General features: G+C 55.7%; 1 protein-coding gene across 1 annotated transcript in view; it reads right to left on the bottom strand.

Annotated features, from left to right (window-relative positions):
* Nucleotides 1–11,320, bottom strand: part of PITPNM3 (PITPNM family member 3) — a 108,986-nt gene extending 97,666 nt beyond the window's left edge. Inside the window, exon 1 of the mRNA XM_030923976.1 lies at nt 11,154–11,320. Coding sequence (XP_030779836.1) covers nt 11,154–11,175 — 22 coding nt within the window. The 5' untranslated portion in view covers nt 11,176–11,320. The remainder of the gene's footprint in view (nt 1–11,153) is intronic.
* Nucleotides 11,321–16,802: the final 5,482 nt, after the last annotated feature.

Genomic DNA, 16,802 nt, shown 5'->3' with positions numbered 1-16,802 from the left:
CTGTGGAGTGCAGTGCTTCCTACAGCCTGGCCGAGGCTCCCGCGGACAGGCAGGTGACTGTCAAGCCTCACCTCCTGTCTGCCTCCTCCTCCCTCGAGGGAACCACCGTCCCGCTGCCACCTGACTGCTTCCAGCCCCAGTTCTGCCACTTACCAGTTCATGATCTTACTAAATGACAGGAAACCTTCTGTGCCTCAGTTTCCTGCTCTGTAAAATGGGGAGGATAATCATGCTTACATAGTGTCACAGTGAGGATTACATGAACAAACACTTAAAAAGGTTCAGCAGAGTGCCTGAGACTCCATCAGTGCTAGAAAAGGCTGTGTTAAATAAAATGATAAATCGTGATTCTCCAAGAGCTTTTCGTTGGTTCTTTCATCCATGGTAGCTTCCAAGGGCAGGCCCCTCTCCTTCTTCTCAGGCCCCTGGAATGGGAGCCTCTCCACTCCCCAATGGAAATGCTTGCCCCTGCCCACACTCATGGGGCCCATCCCTCTCGCCTCCTTCCCATCGCAGCTCCCTGGGGCTTGCCTTGTCTGTCCCCTAAACTTGAACTACTGCAGGCCAGGACTTGCTCTCCCCTCCCAGCCTCTCCTTCCAGCAGCCTGGGCTTCAGCAGCACATTGCTACCAGGAGGGCCTTCACACCATGCTCTTCTTCCTCCCCAGGCCTTTCCTCCTGCAGGTCCTGAAGCCTGAAATGTCTTCTATCTCCCCATCCCACCCCCAATTCCTATTGATGCTTGAAGTATCAGCTGGAAGTCTTTCTTGGCTCCTGAGGCCAGCCCGGGAGCCTGTCTCCTTGTGTGTCCTTCATGTCCAGCATCTGTGTCCCTCAGAGTCCCTATTTACATACTGGGTCCAGGCCTGCCTGCTCCACTGGGCTGTGGGTTTCCCCTGGGCAGACACCTGGTAGGAATCCTCTCTAGGCTCCTATCCTCCGCCAGGTCAGGGCTGGGCACGGGGAAGGCTCTTGTCATGCTCAGTGTGGCCCAGCACAGGGGAGATCTTAGCAAGACCCCCTCTCAGGGGAGCATCCCTGAGGGAACGTCCTCAGGCTTCTTCTCTGGATCAGGGTGAATTTGGAGACCGGACCAGTCCAGGGCCAGCCAGCCCATCCTCAGCCTTGAAGTAGGGCTGTCCAGGGAGAGATGAGAGGCCAGGAGAAGCTGCTTCCAGAAAAAGGCATTATTGAAGGAAACCAGTGCTGGTTGGGGGTTGGTTGCTATAGAAACATGTCCTAACTATCTCCCAAACTGCTATATGTGCTACCGATGAGCTCATGTGCTCGTCTGTTTCAGGGGACACGCCAGGAGCCCTGGAAGGGCCTATCCGCCCGAGTACGCAGCATCTGGAGCCAACATCCTGGAGGAGCCAGGAAGAAATCCAGCTTCCAGGGCAACCTGGCAGGTCCATCCACCCACCAGTAACGCGCTTAAAGACTGAGGCTGACTTCAGGTTGCAGAATTGTCCTGAGGGCAGCTCAGGTCTGAGACTAGCCGTGGCCCAAACCTCAACCTCAACCACAGCCTCGACTTCGGCTCGGCCATAGACTGAGTTATGACCATGGCCACAGGCCGTGCCACAACTCCTGTCTCAAACCACACCACGCACCTGACCACAGACCCAGCTTGACTCAGTCACAGACCAACAACACTACCAGCCACAGACCAAGCCCTGACCCTGGCCACAGAACGGCACCCAGCACAATCAAGGACTTGTATCAAATAACGTGAAAGATACGTTCACTGTAAAGTCTGTACAGGGCGGCCACGGCGGCTCACGCCTGTAAATCCCAGCACTTTGGGAGGCGGAGGCAGGTGGATCACCTGAAGTCAGGAGTTGGAGACCAACCTGGCCAACAGGGCGAAACCCCATCTCTACTAAAAAATACAAAAATTAGCCAGGCATGGTGGCGCATGCCTGTAATCCTAGCTACTTGGGAGGCTGAGTCAGGGAGAATTGCTTGAACCAGGGAGGTGGAGGTTGCAGTGGGCTGAGATCGCGCCACTGCCCTCCAGCCTGGGTGACAGCGCAAGACTCCGTCTCAAAAGAGAAAGAAAAATTCTGTACAGCATTGCATATGGTTGCCTGGGATTTCCACAGCCTCCGCTGCCTGTTGTCATCATGATAGCCCAGGGAGGTCAGTAAGAAAGGACTCAGGATTCTTGTTGACAGATGAGAAAACTGAAGCTCAGAGAGGAAAACTGATGTACCTCCTGTCACGCCGCCTGCTTCTAGGGGTAAGGGGGGTCTCCAAGCAGGGCACAGTTGGCCAAACCAGTTGCTTTGGGGAAAATGTGCTTTTTGAAGACCTGCTGGTATGTCATAAATATGCCACTGAAATACCCATTAATTACCTTATTTAGGAGATAATTAGTGATTAATAGCTTTGGCTATCTATTGTACTTTCATTTGCTCTGCCAATTAGGCTCCCAACAGTTCTGAATTATTTGGAACAATTCTCCCAAGGCCCAGCTGTCCCCCCTATGTCCCGCCAGACTCTTGTTCCATAAGGAAGAGGCTCTCTCCTCCCTCTAAAACGAGTTCCCCATAGCACCTGCCACTGTGCCACGACAGGCTCTGCCACCTGCAGGCTCCCCAGGAAGGCAGCCCGAAAGACAGGACAGCGGGAGGCATTCCTTCTGCTCAACCCAGGACCCCCTTGCGGAGAGCTGAGAACAGGGGCTCAAGGTCCAGGCACCTACCCAGGCAACGGGAGGCCAGGTTGGAATCAGACTTCTCAAAGGACGCTGTTTTTTTTTTTTTTTTTTTTTAAACTGAGTTTCACTCTTGTTGCCCAGGCTGGAGTGCAATGGTGTGATCTCGGCTCACCGCAACCTCCGCCTCCCGGGTTCAAGCAATTCTCCTGCCTCAGCCTCCTGAGTAGCTGGGATTACAGGCATGTGCCACCACGCCCGGCTAATTTTGTATTTTTAGTAGAGACAGGGTTTCTCCACGTTGGTCAGATTGGTCTCAAACTCCCGACCTCAGGAGATGCACCCGCCTCGGCCTCCCAAAGTGCTGGGATTACAGGCGTGAGCCACCGCACCCGTCTGGGGTCTCTTTCAAAGACCACCACCTCAATGAAATGGCCAGCTTTTTGAGAAGCGCATCAGAGGCTGCCATTAGCTTGGAGCGAACAGTAGAAAGGTAGCAGCTCCCCACCCCATGCCAGCAAGGGCCAACGTGATCCCCTGAAGGTGATTCGACTCATACCACCTGCCACTCCTGAACTGCAACTGAGCAAAGATGGGGCCCAAGGTTGCCTCTGCCCCCAAGCCCCTCCATTTGGTGCCAAAGCACAGTGCCAGGAATTGCCGGCCAGAGCCCTAGAGGCGGAGCTCTCATCGCTGCTCCAGATTATACTATGCAAGAAGGAAACACAGAGGCTGCGAGGGATAAACACACACACACACCCGAACTGGGCAGTAATGGCAAAGCTGAAAATAGCTCTTTTTACCACAAGGGATGATTCCAGAGTTGCTCGGCTGGGACTAGCCTCATGGGGGGCAGGAAGTAGGAGCAAGGGGAAGAGAAGGAACCCACAGGGGCGACATCAGGGCCAAAAGGAGTTCTGTTGAGGGTGGTCATCTGGACCAACCCAGAACAATCAGAAAAGGTCAGTGGTGCATGAGTAAGGCGCGGCCCCAGACACTGAGAATCTCTGAAAGACAGACTCTGGAACAAGTGAAAGCCTTCCAGCTGCCAGCCCTGAGAGCTCACAGTCCCACATTCTGCACACCTAGGTCTCTCCCCGAGGAGGGCAGGAGTGCAGGACGTGACGTGCTCTGCAAACACCCAGAACCAAGCAAACATGGTGTCAGCAGCAGACAGCTCAGAAGAGGCCTCTCGGATCCAGCAGAACTCAACGCCCCTCCCAGACAGAGCCCAGCGCGTTTCTATTTTTGCTTTCAACCCTTGTTTGGCATCCCTGCTACCAGCTAACAGACGGCTACTTCCCCTCCTTCCAGAAGAATGGGTCATCTGGGAAGAGGAACACCTCCTCTCTCGCCTCCCATGTCCCAGGTCTTCTAACAAACAGGCTGACCCTCCCAGAGAGAGACGAGGCTCCCAACACCCCCAGGAACCTTCCCCTGGTAGGTGGTTCACTCCAAGCTGTCTTGCTTACCAGCCCTGGAGAAGAGTTTCACCAAGACACCTAGAGAGAGCGGCTTCACAAAACCTGAGACGCCTGCTTTCCAGAGGCAGATGCAAACTCCCGCAGCCCTGGCCACACAGACTACACCCCATGGAGCCCCAAATTCACTCACACTGTGCCAACTCCAGCCACAGACTGAACCCCAAGATGCCACACCCTGCACCCCATGTCTAGCCTCACATCGAGCACTGACAGTGACCACACGGGCTTCCAGCCTGGCCCAGTCTGAGCTGTGGCCCCACGAACATGTGAGCCTCACAAATCCAGCCCTGGGAGAGCCTGGAGGAAGCAGGTTGCCTGGGTAGGGCCCCAGTGCTGGGACCCAGCTCCCACTCCAGAGTCGTGGACAGACAAGAGGCTCCTGCCCCCCCGTCTACCCTCGCCACACACATACCCTGTGGAAGCTGGTGGCCACACAGCTGTGCAGGCCTCCACAGGCACACGTGGGACCCTGGAGGTGGCATTTACCTCCAGAGTGACTCACTAAGCCTCCTATTCCGTTTGCAAAAGGGGGTGCAATTTAGCATTTTCTTTCTCTTTAGAAAACAGGAATTTCAAAAGAGAGAGAGTAGAGAGAGATTTGAGGGAGTGGGTGGGGAGCTCAGATCTCATTTGATTTCCAACCTCACTTGTTATGCATTCTCTCCTCCCCCCTCCCACACCAAGTCCTTCCCCTGGGGACCCTGGCCACCTGCTTCCAGGCTCCTGGCTGCAGACCTGGTGATGGCCTGCCAGGAGGCACGTGCTCTCCACATCCACGTCCTCAGCTCCCCATTGATTCACTGACCCTCAAGTCTGGGAGGATCAATGCAAGGTCAGAGTTGAGAAGGAGCAAGGCCTCTTCAGGGCACAGTAAAACCCACAGCCAGGGAGGTCACCAAAAAGGAGAGAGCAGGGATGGAGCTGGAAAGAGCCTGAAGCTCATCCTGACCCCCAAACTCTTCCCTTTCACTTTTACAGATAAGGATACTGAGGCCCAAAGAGGGCAGTTCAAGGTCAACCAGTGCCAGAGCCAGGGCTCTGCTTTGTGAGACAAGTTAGCTCCCAGGAATATTGACTCCAACAGTAGAAGAGACATAAGCTTTAATTCCAGCTTTGCCTCTAACTTTATGTGTGATTCTAGAACTAGACAGTTAACCCTTCTGGGCCTTAGTTTCTCATTCATAAAATGAGAATAACATTGGCTCTACCTCAGAGATGCTGTTGAGCCATTGGGCAGAAAAGCATGCTGAGAGCTGCTATAAGATCGGTTCCAGCATGCAAACTCCCAATCCTAGGATCTCAGAATTCCTGGAAGGCAGCTGGGTCCTACCAGGAAGTCCCCAATCCCTAAGGCCTCCGTGGTCTCTGAAAGTTCACTCTCTCTGTCCTTGAAGGGGAAAGGATGCCAGACCTCAGAGAAGGACCCTTGAACGAAAGGGTCTGGTCTCTGTCTCCCAACCTGCTTAACAGGTAGAACTGAGAGATCACCAGGCCACCTCTAGCCATGAAGTCTCATATGAAGATGTACGTGAGAAAACATCACAGCTTCTGGCCAGTCTGACCCAGACATGGCCCAGGCAAGTGGCTGGGGCAGGGACACTGTCCAGCCATGTCCTCGTATTCTGTGTCCTGTCACACTGGACTTCCAAACACAGGTCAAGTCATAGAGGCCTCAAATGAGAGATAAGGGGTTCCAGGCCCAGGGTCACAGGCTTGAGGTAGAACCTCTCTGTTTGAGCTGCACCCTCCTTGGCTCAAACAGGGACACCACAGCCAGAACTGAGAGGCAACACACATCTCAGGCTAGGACCTGCCGGATCTGCTGCTGTGACAGGTGACTTCACATAGGCTGGCGTATTTGCATAGGAACATGAGGCACATCCAAGCTCTAGCACACACCAGACTGCAAAAGAAAGCTTTTGAAAAGCCTGGAGTCTGGACACTGGCGTATGATTTGACCATAGCCTTCCCACTGGGGACCAGAGAAAGTGAGTTTACCATCTCCTTGCAGAATGCAATGCCCGTCCCAAGATACACAGTAAAGCAATCAGTGCCCTAGGCCTGGGAGTTTCTCAGAGTCATGCCTCAAATCCCCTGGCACCTCCCCAAAGATTTAAGAATCCCAGCGTTGTCCAGTTGTGATGGCTCATGCCTGTAATCCCAGCATTTTGGGAAGTCAAAGCAGGAAGGATTACTTGAGGCCCAGAGTTTGAGACCAGTCTGGGCAACATGATGAGACCTTGTTTCTACGAATAAAAAAAAGTATTAAAAAATGTTTAAAAAAAAAAATCTGCACTAGTCCCCTTTCCAAGCTTCCAGATGTTTCCTCCTCTGAGTGGAAACCAAGCTTCCTGATGTTTCCTCCCAGCCACTAGTCCCTGCCCCTGGGAGCCACAGATTAAGGGGCCCAGGAGAAGGTCTGGCTTTGGGAGGATGTGACAGCACACGCCCCACTCCAGGAGGACCCCAAAGGAGGCTGACTCAGCAGAGCAAAGTCCACACTCTGGAAACCCAGGCTCTGCCTGTGACGCTGGCCAAATACCTACCCCTCACGGGCCCTCAGCGACCCATTGTTAAGAAGGACTTGGAACATGAGTATGGAAATGTTCGCTCCCATCCTAACACTGTAGGATCGGTACTTTACTGACTCAAATTACTAGGTTTGCCACATGGAAGCCTGCCAGCTATACCCCTCAGAGCAGAGGCTAACACCTGAGAGGAGAATAAACTGGTTCCTCCGGCCCGGGAGGCCCAGCCCTGTGGCCTCGGCTCTGTCTCTGCAGACATTCCTGCCCTAGCCTGAGAGGTGCCAAGACCCTCTAGGCTGCTCACTCTGCTCCTGCCTAGTCTGAGGACCTGCCCCCACCCCAAAACTCGCATTCTCCCAGTGGGAGAGAGGGGCAGCCTGTTGGGGTGCAGAGGGAGGGGCACAGGGAGGTAGACAGGAAGGGAGGGGCAGTGTGGCTGGCAGGCATCAGAACCAACCCTTCCCAACAAAGGCAGCTCCACCCGGCTGGCCTCTCTCCAGCTTCCCAGGAGCCCTCGCGTCCCAGCCAGAGGGATCTGTCGAAACACTGAAGTCGTACCCCAGCACTCCTGTCTTCACGCTCTTTGGAGTTCCTTTTGGCCCTCTGCACTCTTCCACTCCAGCCAGACAGATTTCTTTACTCTTGGGCCCTTCCTGCCCACCCTCCACGCCTACCCATAGCAGTCCTTCCACATTTACACATGTGCCTCCTCCCTTCCATCCTCCTAGCCTTTGTTCAAGCCATTACCCCTACCTCTTTTCTTTTCTTTTCTTTTCTTTTCTTTTCTTTTCTTTTCGAGATGGAGTCTTGCTCTGTTGCCCAGGCTGGAGTGCAGTGGCACGATCTCGGCTCACTGCAAGCTCTGACTCCTGGGTTCACGCCATTCTCTCACCTCAGCCTCTCGAGTAGCTGGGACTAGAGGCACCCACCACCATGCCCGGCTAATTTTGTTTTTGTGTTTTTAGTAGACACGTGTTACTACTAAACGTGTCTACTAAACACGGGGTTTCACTGTGTTAGCCAGGATGGTCTCAATGTCTTGACCTCGTGATTCCCCCACCTCGACCTCCCAAAGTTCTGGGATTACAGGCGTGAGCCACCGTGCCCAGCCCCCGGCCACCTTTCTATCCAAACTCTGCTAGCCTTTAGGGCCCATCTCCCAGAGAAACCCAGCCTTCATTGTCTCAAGCCACTCACTGGCCTCTCTGCTCCATGGGGAGCTCTGTACTGTAAATTAGCCCTTCCTACACAGAGCTTCTGAATCCTTCCCCCACCTGCCCCCCGCCACCTCCCTGTCGCTGGCTAGACCAGGGCCACCATAAATGATGCCTCTCTGTGTAACTGAAATCTCCCCTAGAGATTGAGAACTGGTAATAACCTATCTGGATTCATCTTCTGAAGATTTATCTCATCCTCTCTGGGCCCTGATAACAATTTCTCTTGTACCTGGATTTTCCTGGCAGTGTGAAAGTCCTTTCACTGCCTCCCTTTAGCTCTCGTCTGACACAAGCCGTGCCACAAATCTGGCACAGCCATGACCTGCTGCTCAGGCTGTGCACTGCACAACTCCAGGGATATTATTCACTAGACCACATGTGATGACCTAAAGTCAGGTACCATGGCAGCCCTGGGGCCCAAAGCTCTGTCTTTTCTCTCTGTGGGTGATCTACTAGCCAGATTTTAGAGGGAACACCTCGAAGGTCACGGTGCAGACCCCTCACTCACAGGCCAGGTGCCACAGCCTCCACTCCTGGCCTTCAGCCGCCCTTTGTTCCCATGTCACCCCCCAGAGTGAAGGCCTGATCATTCCTGCCCATCAGTCTGCCCATCCGAGGCAGGTGGTACTGAACAGCCACCCCTCTCTCTGTTACATGGTCTCCTTGGGCCTCAGTTTCCCCAGCTGTGAAGAAAGAGACAGGTTCCTGACCTCCAAGGGATCCCTCTGTTCTGAAGCTCACCCATCTATTCTTCACAGATGTTGCCAATGCGGAATATGTGATTCTCATGCCCACATTACTATGTGTTGTTTTCGATTCGATAGGCTTAGAAGCCTCAAGAAGAGAAGGGAGGCCGGGCACAGTGGCTCACACTTGTAATCCCATCACTTTGGGAGGCTAAGGTGGGCGGATCATTTGAGGTCAGGTGTTCAAAACCAGCCTGGCCAACATGGTGAAACCCCATCTCTACTAAAAACACAAAAATTAGCCGGGTGTGGTGGTAGGTATCTGTAATACCAGTTACTTGGGAGGCTGAGGCAGGAGAATCACTTCAGCCTAGGAGGCGGAGGTTGCAGTGAGCCGAGATCAAGCCACTGCCCTCCAGCCTGGGAGACAGACCAAGACTCTGTCTTAAAAAAAAAAAAAAAAAGAAGAAGAAGAAAGAAAGAAAAAGAGAAGGGGCATTTACAAAATGCAGACAAGCCTGGGACAGCTGAGAAGGGAGAGGTAACCAGTCTCCTTGGGGTGACTGCTGAGTGTGGGGGGCAGGAGCCCAGGCACTGGATCCACAGACGTGGTGAATCTGTGTTGCCTCGAGGGAAAGGGCCAAGCGTGAAATTGCAGCAGAAAAAAAAAATGTTAGAACAGCACGAGGCATCGATGCTCAGAGCAGGGCAGTTTTTCCACCTGTCACTGGAACAAATTCCCACAGACTGTCAGCCCAGGACCAAAGGACCCATAGGCTCAGGCAGAGGGACTGAGACTGGTACCCCCATTTGGTAAGGGGGTCACTTATCAGGGCAGTGACGGAGAGAGTCCTTCAAGTCCAATAGACCTGGCTGTGAGTCCAGGCTCTGCTCAGACCCTCTGAGGCACCTTGAGACTGCTATGTCTCTGAGTATCTGTTTCTAGATGTTTTAAAAGGGGGAGAGTCGCAATTCCTTGCTCCCAGGATCACAGTGCAGTAAAGAGCTTAGCACCCTGCCTAGTACATAGAACAAGCAGCGACTGTTCACTGCTGTTGTGAAGACAGTGTCCTGGCAGGTGACCTGTGCTCACGGTGTCCAGGTGCATGCACGCGCGCGCGCACACACACACACACACACACACACACACACACACAAACACACAGAGGGTAGGGCAGCAGACGGAACACACACCCTGCTACGGGCCATTTTAAGGAGTCGGGGTGGGTGAGGACCCAGGCATGGTGGAGGGAAGAGGGAGGCAAGAAGCCTTTTTCAGCCTCCCTGGCGTCATCTCACAGTGCCTCCCTCAGGAGGGGAAAAGGGAGGGGAGTGAGAAGGCTGTTTAGCTGTGTTCCATACTGGCTGTGTCTCACACAACCGGCCCCACCCCGACAGGGGTGACTCCTCAGGGACAGAAGGGGAGTGCATTCTCAGGCACCTAAATCTTACAGACTCAGTGCCTACACAGGGAGACGGGTCCCCAGCCCAGGGTCCCAGGCAGCTTTCGTGCGTGGGGGTGGATTGACACACAGCCTGATGGTATTCACGCCCAGTGTGCAGACGGGTGAATTCACACCCATTCCTTCACCGTCGAACCCGGTCCTAGGGGGACAGCATGGTACCTGCCAACGTTACGGGTTGGGTGTGAGTTCACGGTAGATTCTCACACACCAGCCTCACAAGAGGCACTGCCGAAACCAGGCTTGCTGCCGCCTACTGTATGGCCGGCCCTGTGGGCACAGCTGTCCTCCACCCGCCTCCCAAGGCACCATCGGGCCCAGAGTGTGCCCGATGAGTCACGGGCCTGGGTCTCCCCAGCATGGGCGCAGCAGGGGGGCTGAGCCCCGGTGCCCAGCTCAGGGTCTGGCACAGAGCAGATGCTAGTGAATGAACGTCGGGCTGGATGAATGAACCAATGACTAATGCCAGCTCCCTCAAACCACGGGCTACACCGTCTGAGCCTGGGGGAGGGCAGAGCCCACGGGACCCCAGAAGAGGCCTCCACAGCCGAGGCTTTGGGTCCCAGGGTCGATGGGGGAGGGGGCGGGGCGGCCAGCTGCCGGGGCGGCGCGGGGCTCCCCTTCTTCCCGAGAAGGAATCTGGGTCTCTGGACTGAGCTGGTGACGGGGGCTGGGGCGGGGGTTGTGGCGTCCTGGATGGAGAGAGCTGCAGGACTAGGGGCGCGTCCCGGTTTGCGTTGGGGGTGTGGGACGAAGCGGCGGCCGCGGGACATCCCCTTTGGTGGGGGAGCCCGGGTCTGCCCGGGGCCTCCGGAGGGTGCACAGGGCTCCCAACGGCGGGACTGGCCCGGGGCGCCGCAGACCTGGCCCTTTCCGGCGGAGCCGTGGAGAGGGGGACGCGGTGTTCCGCGAGGTGACCGGGGGCGCAGGAAGGACTGGGGTCGCGCACAGCCCCCTCTCCACGCGCAGGAGGTCCAGCCCCGCCACCGCCCCCTCCGCCCTCCCAGGACCTCCGCCTACCTGCGTGAGGGGCTCACCTGGGCCGGCGGCCCCTCCTCGAGACGCGCGAGTCCCTCCCCCGGGCCCCGGCCCTGCCCTCCCCGCGCCCGCCCTCACCTGCACGGCCCGCCTTAGCCATGTCCCGGGCGGCGGGCTCCGGCTGCGCTGCCCGCGCTCCTCGCGCCTCCCCGGCCCGGCCCCGGCCGCCTCCGGCCCCGAACGGACTCCGAGCGCCGCGCCCGCGCCCCCGCCCCGCTCGCCTCGGCTGCCGCCACCGCAGCCGCCGCCGCCTCGCCGCTCCCTCCCGCTCCCTTAAAGGCGCCGAGCGGCGGCCGCGCCCCCCCACCCCCCCGCGCCGCCGGGGAGGGACTGACGAAGGAAGGCGCCCAACGCCGCCCCCGCGGGCCCGCACCGCCGCCCCGGGCCGCGGCCGCCGCGCTCCAGCCCGCTCCGCTCCGGCCCGCGCGGCCACCGCAGCGCGCGAGGGGCGGCAGCCCAGGGGCGCAGAGACGCGGAGACAGCCCCAGACACTGCGGGCCGGACAGAGACGGGGCCCTGGACTGGGAGAGGGGCGCAGAGACTGTGAGACAGCACTGGAGAGAGACGCTCCTAGGGCCGGAACGCCGAGGGAGAGAGACAGAGAAATTCAGAGGAGACCAGAGACCCAGAGCCCGGCTCCGGGAGAGAGGGACAGAGGGAATGGGGAGAGGAAGGAGGACAGGGACCCAGGGAGGCTCCCACGAAGCCAAGAGGAAAGTCGCTGTGGGATCAGAGACAAGAGAGGGATCCCCTCCATCAGCCCCCACTCCAGGGGCTCTGAATCATTTATAGCGTCTGACCTAACCTCAAAAGAGAAGGGATTCCCGTGATTTTAACCCTCAAGGGGTAAGTAAAACACTTGCACATCCACCTGGGGTTCTAGGCTGGGGCAGGCTTTGTGGACCCCAGTGGCCTGGTGGTGAGCAGTACCCGCCTTCCACTTCCCAAACCGGGATGCGGAGATTCTAGTGGACAGGCCTCGTGGGCCGCGAAGATTTGGGTTACGACCTCTGCTTAGGAGCAGCAGGGATCCACAGTCCAACCCCAACAGAGGGCAGGAGATGGCCAATCGTATTTGGTGGTGCCTGAGAGGTAGCAACCTTCCACTGAGACGGTGCCCTGCCTCCCCCCGGAAATTGGTAAGGCTGAAGCCCAGTTACCATCTATATAGCCAGGCACCCAACCCACCCTGTCCCACTCCACTTAACAGGGAAAAGGTCAACTGGAGAATTTCATCCATGGTCCAGGCTCCAGGGTCGCGCAAACTCTATGGAAACAGGGCACACATGGGGTTAGATGGGGCCTCTCAGTCCAGAGCCTCCTCTCCTCCTCTGGGGCTTTGACTCCATTCACAAGATTCGTGCTCAGCAGTCCTTCAGCTCCTGGTTGGTTACCTCCAAGGACAGGAAGCTCAGTATCTTAAGTGAGAGTTCTTCCTTTTTAAAATTTTTTAATTTTATTATTACTATTATTATTTTGGCCAGTGCTGGCCTTAAGAATGTTCTTACTCGCTTGAGCTGAAATCTGTATCCATGTCCCATCCATGAGTTCTGCTCTGCCTTCTGACAGCTCACCCAACAAAACCAGGGCTTCCCAGGGCCCTCTACCCAAACTCCCTAGTACGGCTTTCACCCAGGGAGAACAACCATCCACATTTGCCAGGGTTCACCTCCCAGGAAACCCAAGAGTTTCAAGAGCTCTGGATCCTAGAGCCAGATGACAGCACCAACTCCAATAGATGTGGAATTTCCGAAGCTCTGGGCTCCTGGATCCAACGCTGTTCACCGGCACCTGCCATTGGTTACCAGCTAGGAGAGCAGGAATGGACTCTGCAGCCTTTCCCCACTACGAGGATGGGAGTGGGGATGAGAATAGCAAGGACTATTGATTGGACAGGTGGTATTTACCCTTATGTACTCTCTCAGCTACACTGCATTATGGTCAGTGTACACATAAGGAAGTGGGGGCTGAGAAAGTTCGGTGCTTGCGGTCATGGGGGATTCAGTTTCAGGCCCCTGTGCTTTGTCTGCTGGGCCTCACTAGCCTCACCCTCCCCTGAAGCAGGAAGCACCTCAGAGGCCTGATAGCCTGGACAATGTCCAGGCTTGGCCACCTGGTCTATAGGCGTGAGGGGTCACGCAGGAGACAGAACACTGGCTGCAGAAGCAATGCGCCTGCCACAGAGGGGACACGCCCGGGCCTGAGCTCCTCCCTAGCCCTGGCTCACAGCAGCAGCAGTGACCAGAGGGCATCAGGGGCCCTCCTGCTTCTGGGCACAGCTTCATGTCGTGTTTGTGTGTGTGCCTGGGTATGTGTGCATGGGATGTATGCATGTGTGCTTGTGTGTGCTCAGGGAAGCATGCATGGGTGTGTGTAGGCACACTTGTACACACAGACACGGGCAAACACCTGCTGACAGATGCTTCCTGGGTGGGCACCCAGACCCCTTCCCCTCCCACCACTTAGTCCTCACAAACCCTAAACTAGTCACCCAGGAGGGCCTGGGTGGAGCGGTTAAGGGGAGGTGCCAAGTTGATGGGAGTTTCAGAAATCATCTCTCCAGACCACTCCACACCCCATTTCTCAGATGGGAAGACAGTGAGCCAGATCTGTCCCCTGAAAACCATGACTCAGAGGCCCAGATCCATGGTTCCCCTCCTTAAACCTTCACCCCAGCCTCTGTCTGCCCCCAAGGCAGCTCCTGAAGGCACTGACTGTTACCAGCTGCCAAGGAAGTTCCAGCCCAGCCTCTGACAGAGCAAACACATCAGGACTCAAGGCCATTAGATTAACTGATGGGAGTTAACTTCCTGCGTCAGAAGAATTGTCCTTAATTGAAGAAAGGGATAACTAGCAATTTAGCCACGCTGACCTCTGCTGCCCGGAATAAAGAGAGGCAGGAGCCAGCCAGGGCCTCCAGGGCCTCCCAGCTCCCAGTGACCAGAGTTACTGTGCCAGGAGTCCAGACCGAATCCCTTCTCTGAGACCTGGCACCCAGGCCCTTTCCTCTGACCATAGCTTGTTCTGCTCCTGCCTTCACAGTGGCCAGCTGCTCCCAGGCCCAGGCAAGCATTCTAACCCAGAGAACCAGTAAAAGTGAGCGGAGGCCATCCTGTCAATGGCCATGGAGGACGTGTGTAGAGATGTGAACAGGTTGGAGAGCTCCAGGCAGGCAGGAAGTGGGAGTTGGCTGCAAGACAACTCCTCGACATGACAGACCCCAGGCCTGGCTATCCAGCCTGGACAGCTGGTGTCAGCACTTGGAAAGCTAAGTGACAGTTCTTAGGAGCCAGCATAGCCCCCCTGAAAGCTAGTCATGCCAGGCAAAACTCGTTTCCTATTTGGACACAGTTGTAACGACTAGTGGAGTTGGGTATTGCCGTGCCTTCTGGGTCTGGGTTGGGGCACAGCTGCTGCCCAGCTCTCTGATGGTAACTTTGTAAACAACAAAGGGAGTCAGGAGCAAGATGATAGCCTGGTCCAGCGGCTTACCCCGGTCCACTCTCTGATGGACTCCAGTGGACGGGGCCTCCACCTCCCTCCAGGACTTGAGCTATGTCAAGCATCTCAGCAAAAGTGCTCACAACAGAGAATAAGCTGCAATAAGAAGGATGCTGCTCATGTAGACTGGACAGAAGCACGGCCATTCACCATGGCCTTGACGAGCTGGGACCATGGGCCAAAGTCATTCACCATGGCCTTGACGAGCTGGGACCATGGGCCACAGCCAAGAGGATGAGATAAACATGGACAAGCAAGAGAGGCCATCCTCCCAGGCCAAACACAAACACCCAGCTAGGAGTGTTCACTCCCACTTCAAAATTTCCACAGCCCCTTCCATCCATGAGTCCCACTCCCCGGCCAATATCACATCACTATGTCTCACCTGGGCCACTGGAAGCACCTCTTCCTGAGGTGCTCTCAGCCTGACTCTGCACCCTTCTTCACCCCCTCCTTTCTGGTTCCTATGCTTTGTAGTCTCATGGTTGCTGTCCGCTGCCACGGGAACCACCTCTAATCACAAAAGTAGTCCCAGACACAGTTGCTCTTCCTTGGAGCCTCCCAGAATCGCTCTGAGAGTAGCTGGTTTCTTCTCACCAACTCCTTCTTGCCCCAGGATGCCCCCAGTTCCACCCAGAATCCAGAACACTGAGTGGAACATGCCCTTCCATCCAGAACTACTACTCTGCTCCTCCTTCTCATCCTCCCCCTTCTCCTCCTCCTCTTCCTCCTTCTTCTCCTCCTCTCCTCCTCCTCCTCTTCTCCTTCTCCTCCTCTTCCTCCTCCTTCTCCTCCTTTTCCTCCTCTTCCTCTTTCTCCTCCTCATTCTCCTTCTCTTCCTCCTCCTCCTCTTCCTCCTCCTTCTCCTCCTTTTCCTTCTCTTCCTCTTTCTCCTCCTCATTCTCCTTCTCTTCCTCCTCCTCCTCTTCCTCCTCCTTCTCCTCCTTTTCCTCCTCTTCCTCTTTCTCCTCCTCATTCTCCTTCTCTTCCTCCTCCTCCTCCTCCTCATTCTCTTTCTCTTCCTCCTCCTCCTCTTCCTCTTTCTCCTCCTCATTCTCCTTCTCTTCCTCCTCCTCCTCCTCATTCTCTTTCTCTTCCTCCTCCTCCTCTTCCTCTTTCTCCTCCTCATTCTCCTTCTCTTCCTCCTCCTCCTCCTCATTCTCTTTCTCTTCCTCCTCCTCCTCTTCCTCTTTCTCCTTCTCATTCTCCTTCTCCTCTTCTTCCTCCTCATTCTCCTCCTTCTCCTCCTCCTCTTTCTCCTTCTCATTTTCCTCCTTCTCTTCCTCTTCCTCCTTTTCATTCTCCTCCTTCTCCTCTTCCTCTTCTTCCTCCTCATCCTTTTCCTCCTCTTCCTCCCCCTCATCCTCTTCTTCCTCCTCCCCTCCTCCTTTTCCTCCTCCTCATCCCCTCTTCCTCCTCCCCTCCTTTTCCTCTCCTCTTCCTTCTCCTCCTCCTCCTCATCCCCTCCTCTTCCTTCTCCTCCTTGCTCTTCCCGCTCCCCTCCTCCCTTCCTCTTCCTCATTCTCCTCTTCCTTCTCCCCTCCTCTTCCTCTTCCTCCCTTCTTCCTCCTGCTTCTCCTCCTCCTCCCCCCTTCCTCTTCCTCCTCCTCCTCCTCTCCTCTTCCTCTTCATACTCCTCCTTCTCCCCTCCTCTTCCTCTTCCTCCTCTCCTCTTCCTCCTCCTCTTTCTCCCTCCTCCTCCCCCTCCTCCCCTCCTCTTCCTTCTCCTCTTTCTCCCCCTCCTCCTCCTTTCCTCCCCTCCTCTTCCTCTTCCTCCTTCTCCTCCTCCTTTTCCTTCTCCCTGCTGGTGTCTGTGGCTTATCTAGTGTGTGCTTCTTTTTTTTTTTTTTTTTACTTTTCTTTGAGATGGAGTCCCACTCTGTCACCCAGGCTGGAGTGCAGGGGCACAATCGTGGCTCACTACAACCTCCGCCTCTGGGGTTCAAGTGATTCTCCTGCCCCAGCCTCTCGGGTAGCTGGGAATACATGCACGGCTAATATTTGTATTTTTAGTAGAGACAGGGTTTCACCATGTTGGGGCAGGTTGGTCTTGAACTCCTGACCTCAAGTGATCTGCCCACTTCAAGGAACACCTGACCCAGGGCAGAAAACCGCTTAAAGACGTTCTTAAGCCACAAACAATAGCATGAGCAATCTGTACCTTAAGGACATGCTCCTGCTGCAGATAACTAGCCCAACCCATCCCTTTATTTTGGCCCATCCCTT

The sequence above is a fragment of the Rhinopithecus roxellana genome, chromosome 19, assembly GCF_007565055.1.
Source record: "Rhinopithecus roxellana isolate Shanxi Qingling chromosome 19, ASM756505v1, whole genome shotgun sequence".
Taxonomy (NCBI): Eukaryota; Metazoa; Chordata; class Mammalia; order Primates; family Cercopithecidae; genus Rhinopithecus; species Rhinopithecus roxellana.
Note: the sequence above shows the minus strand (reverse complement) of the source record. Positions and strands in the feature narration are given on the sequence as shown.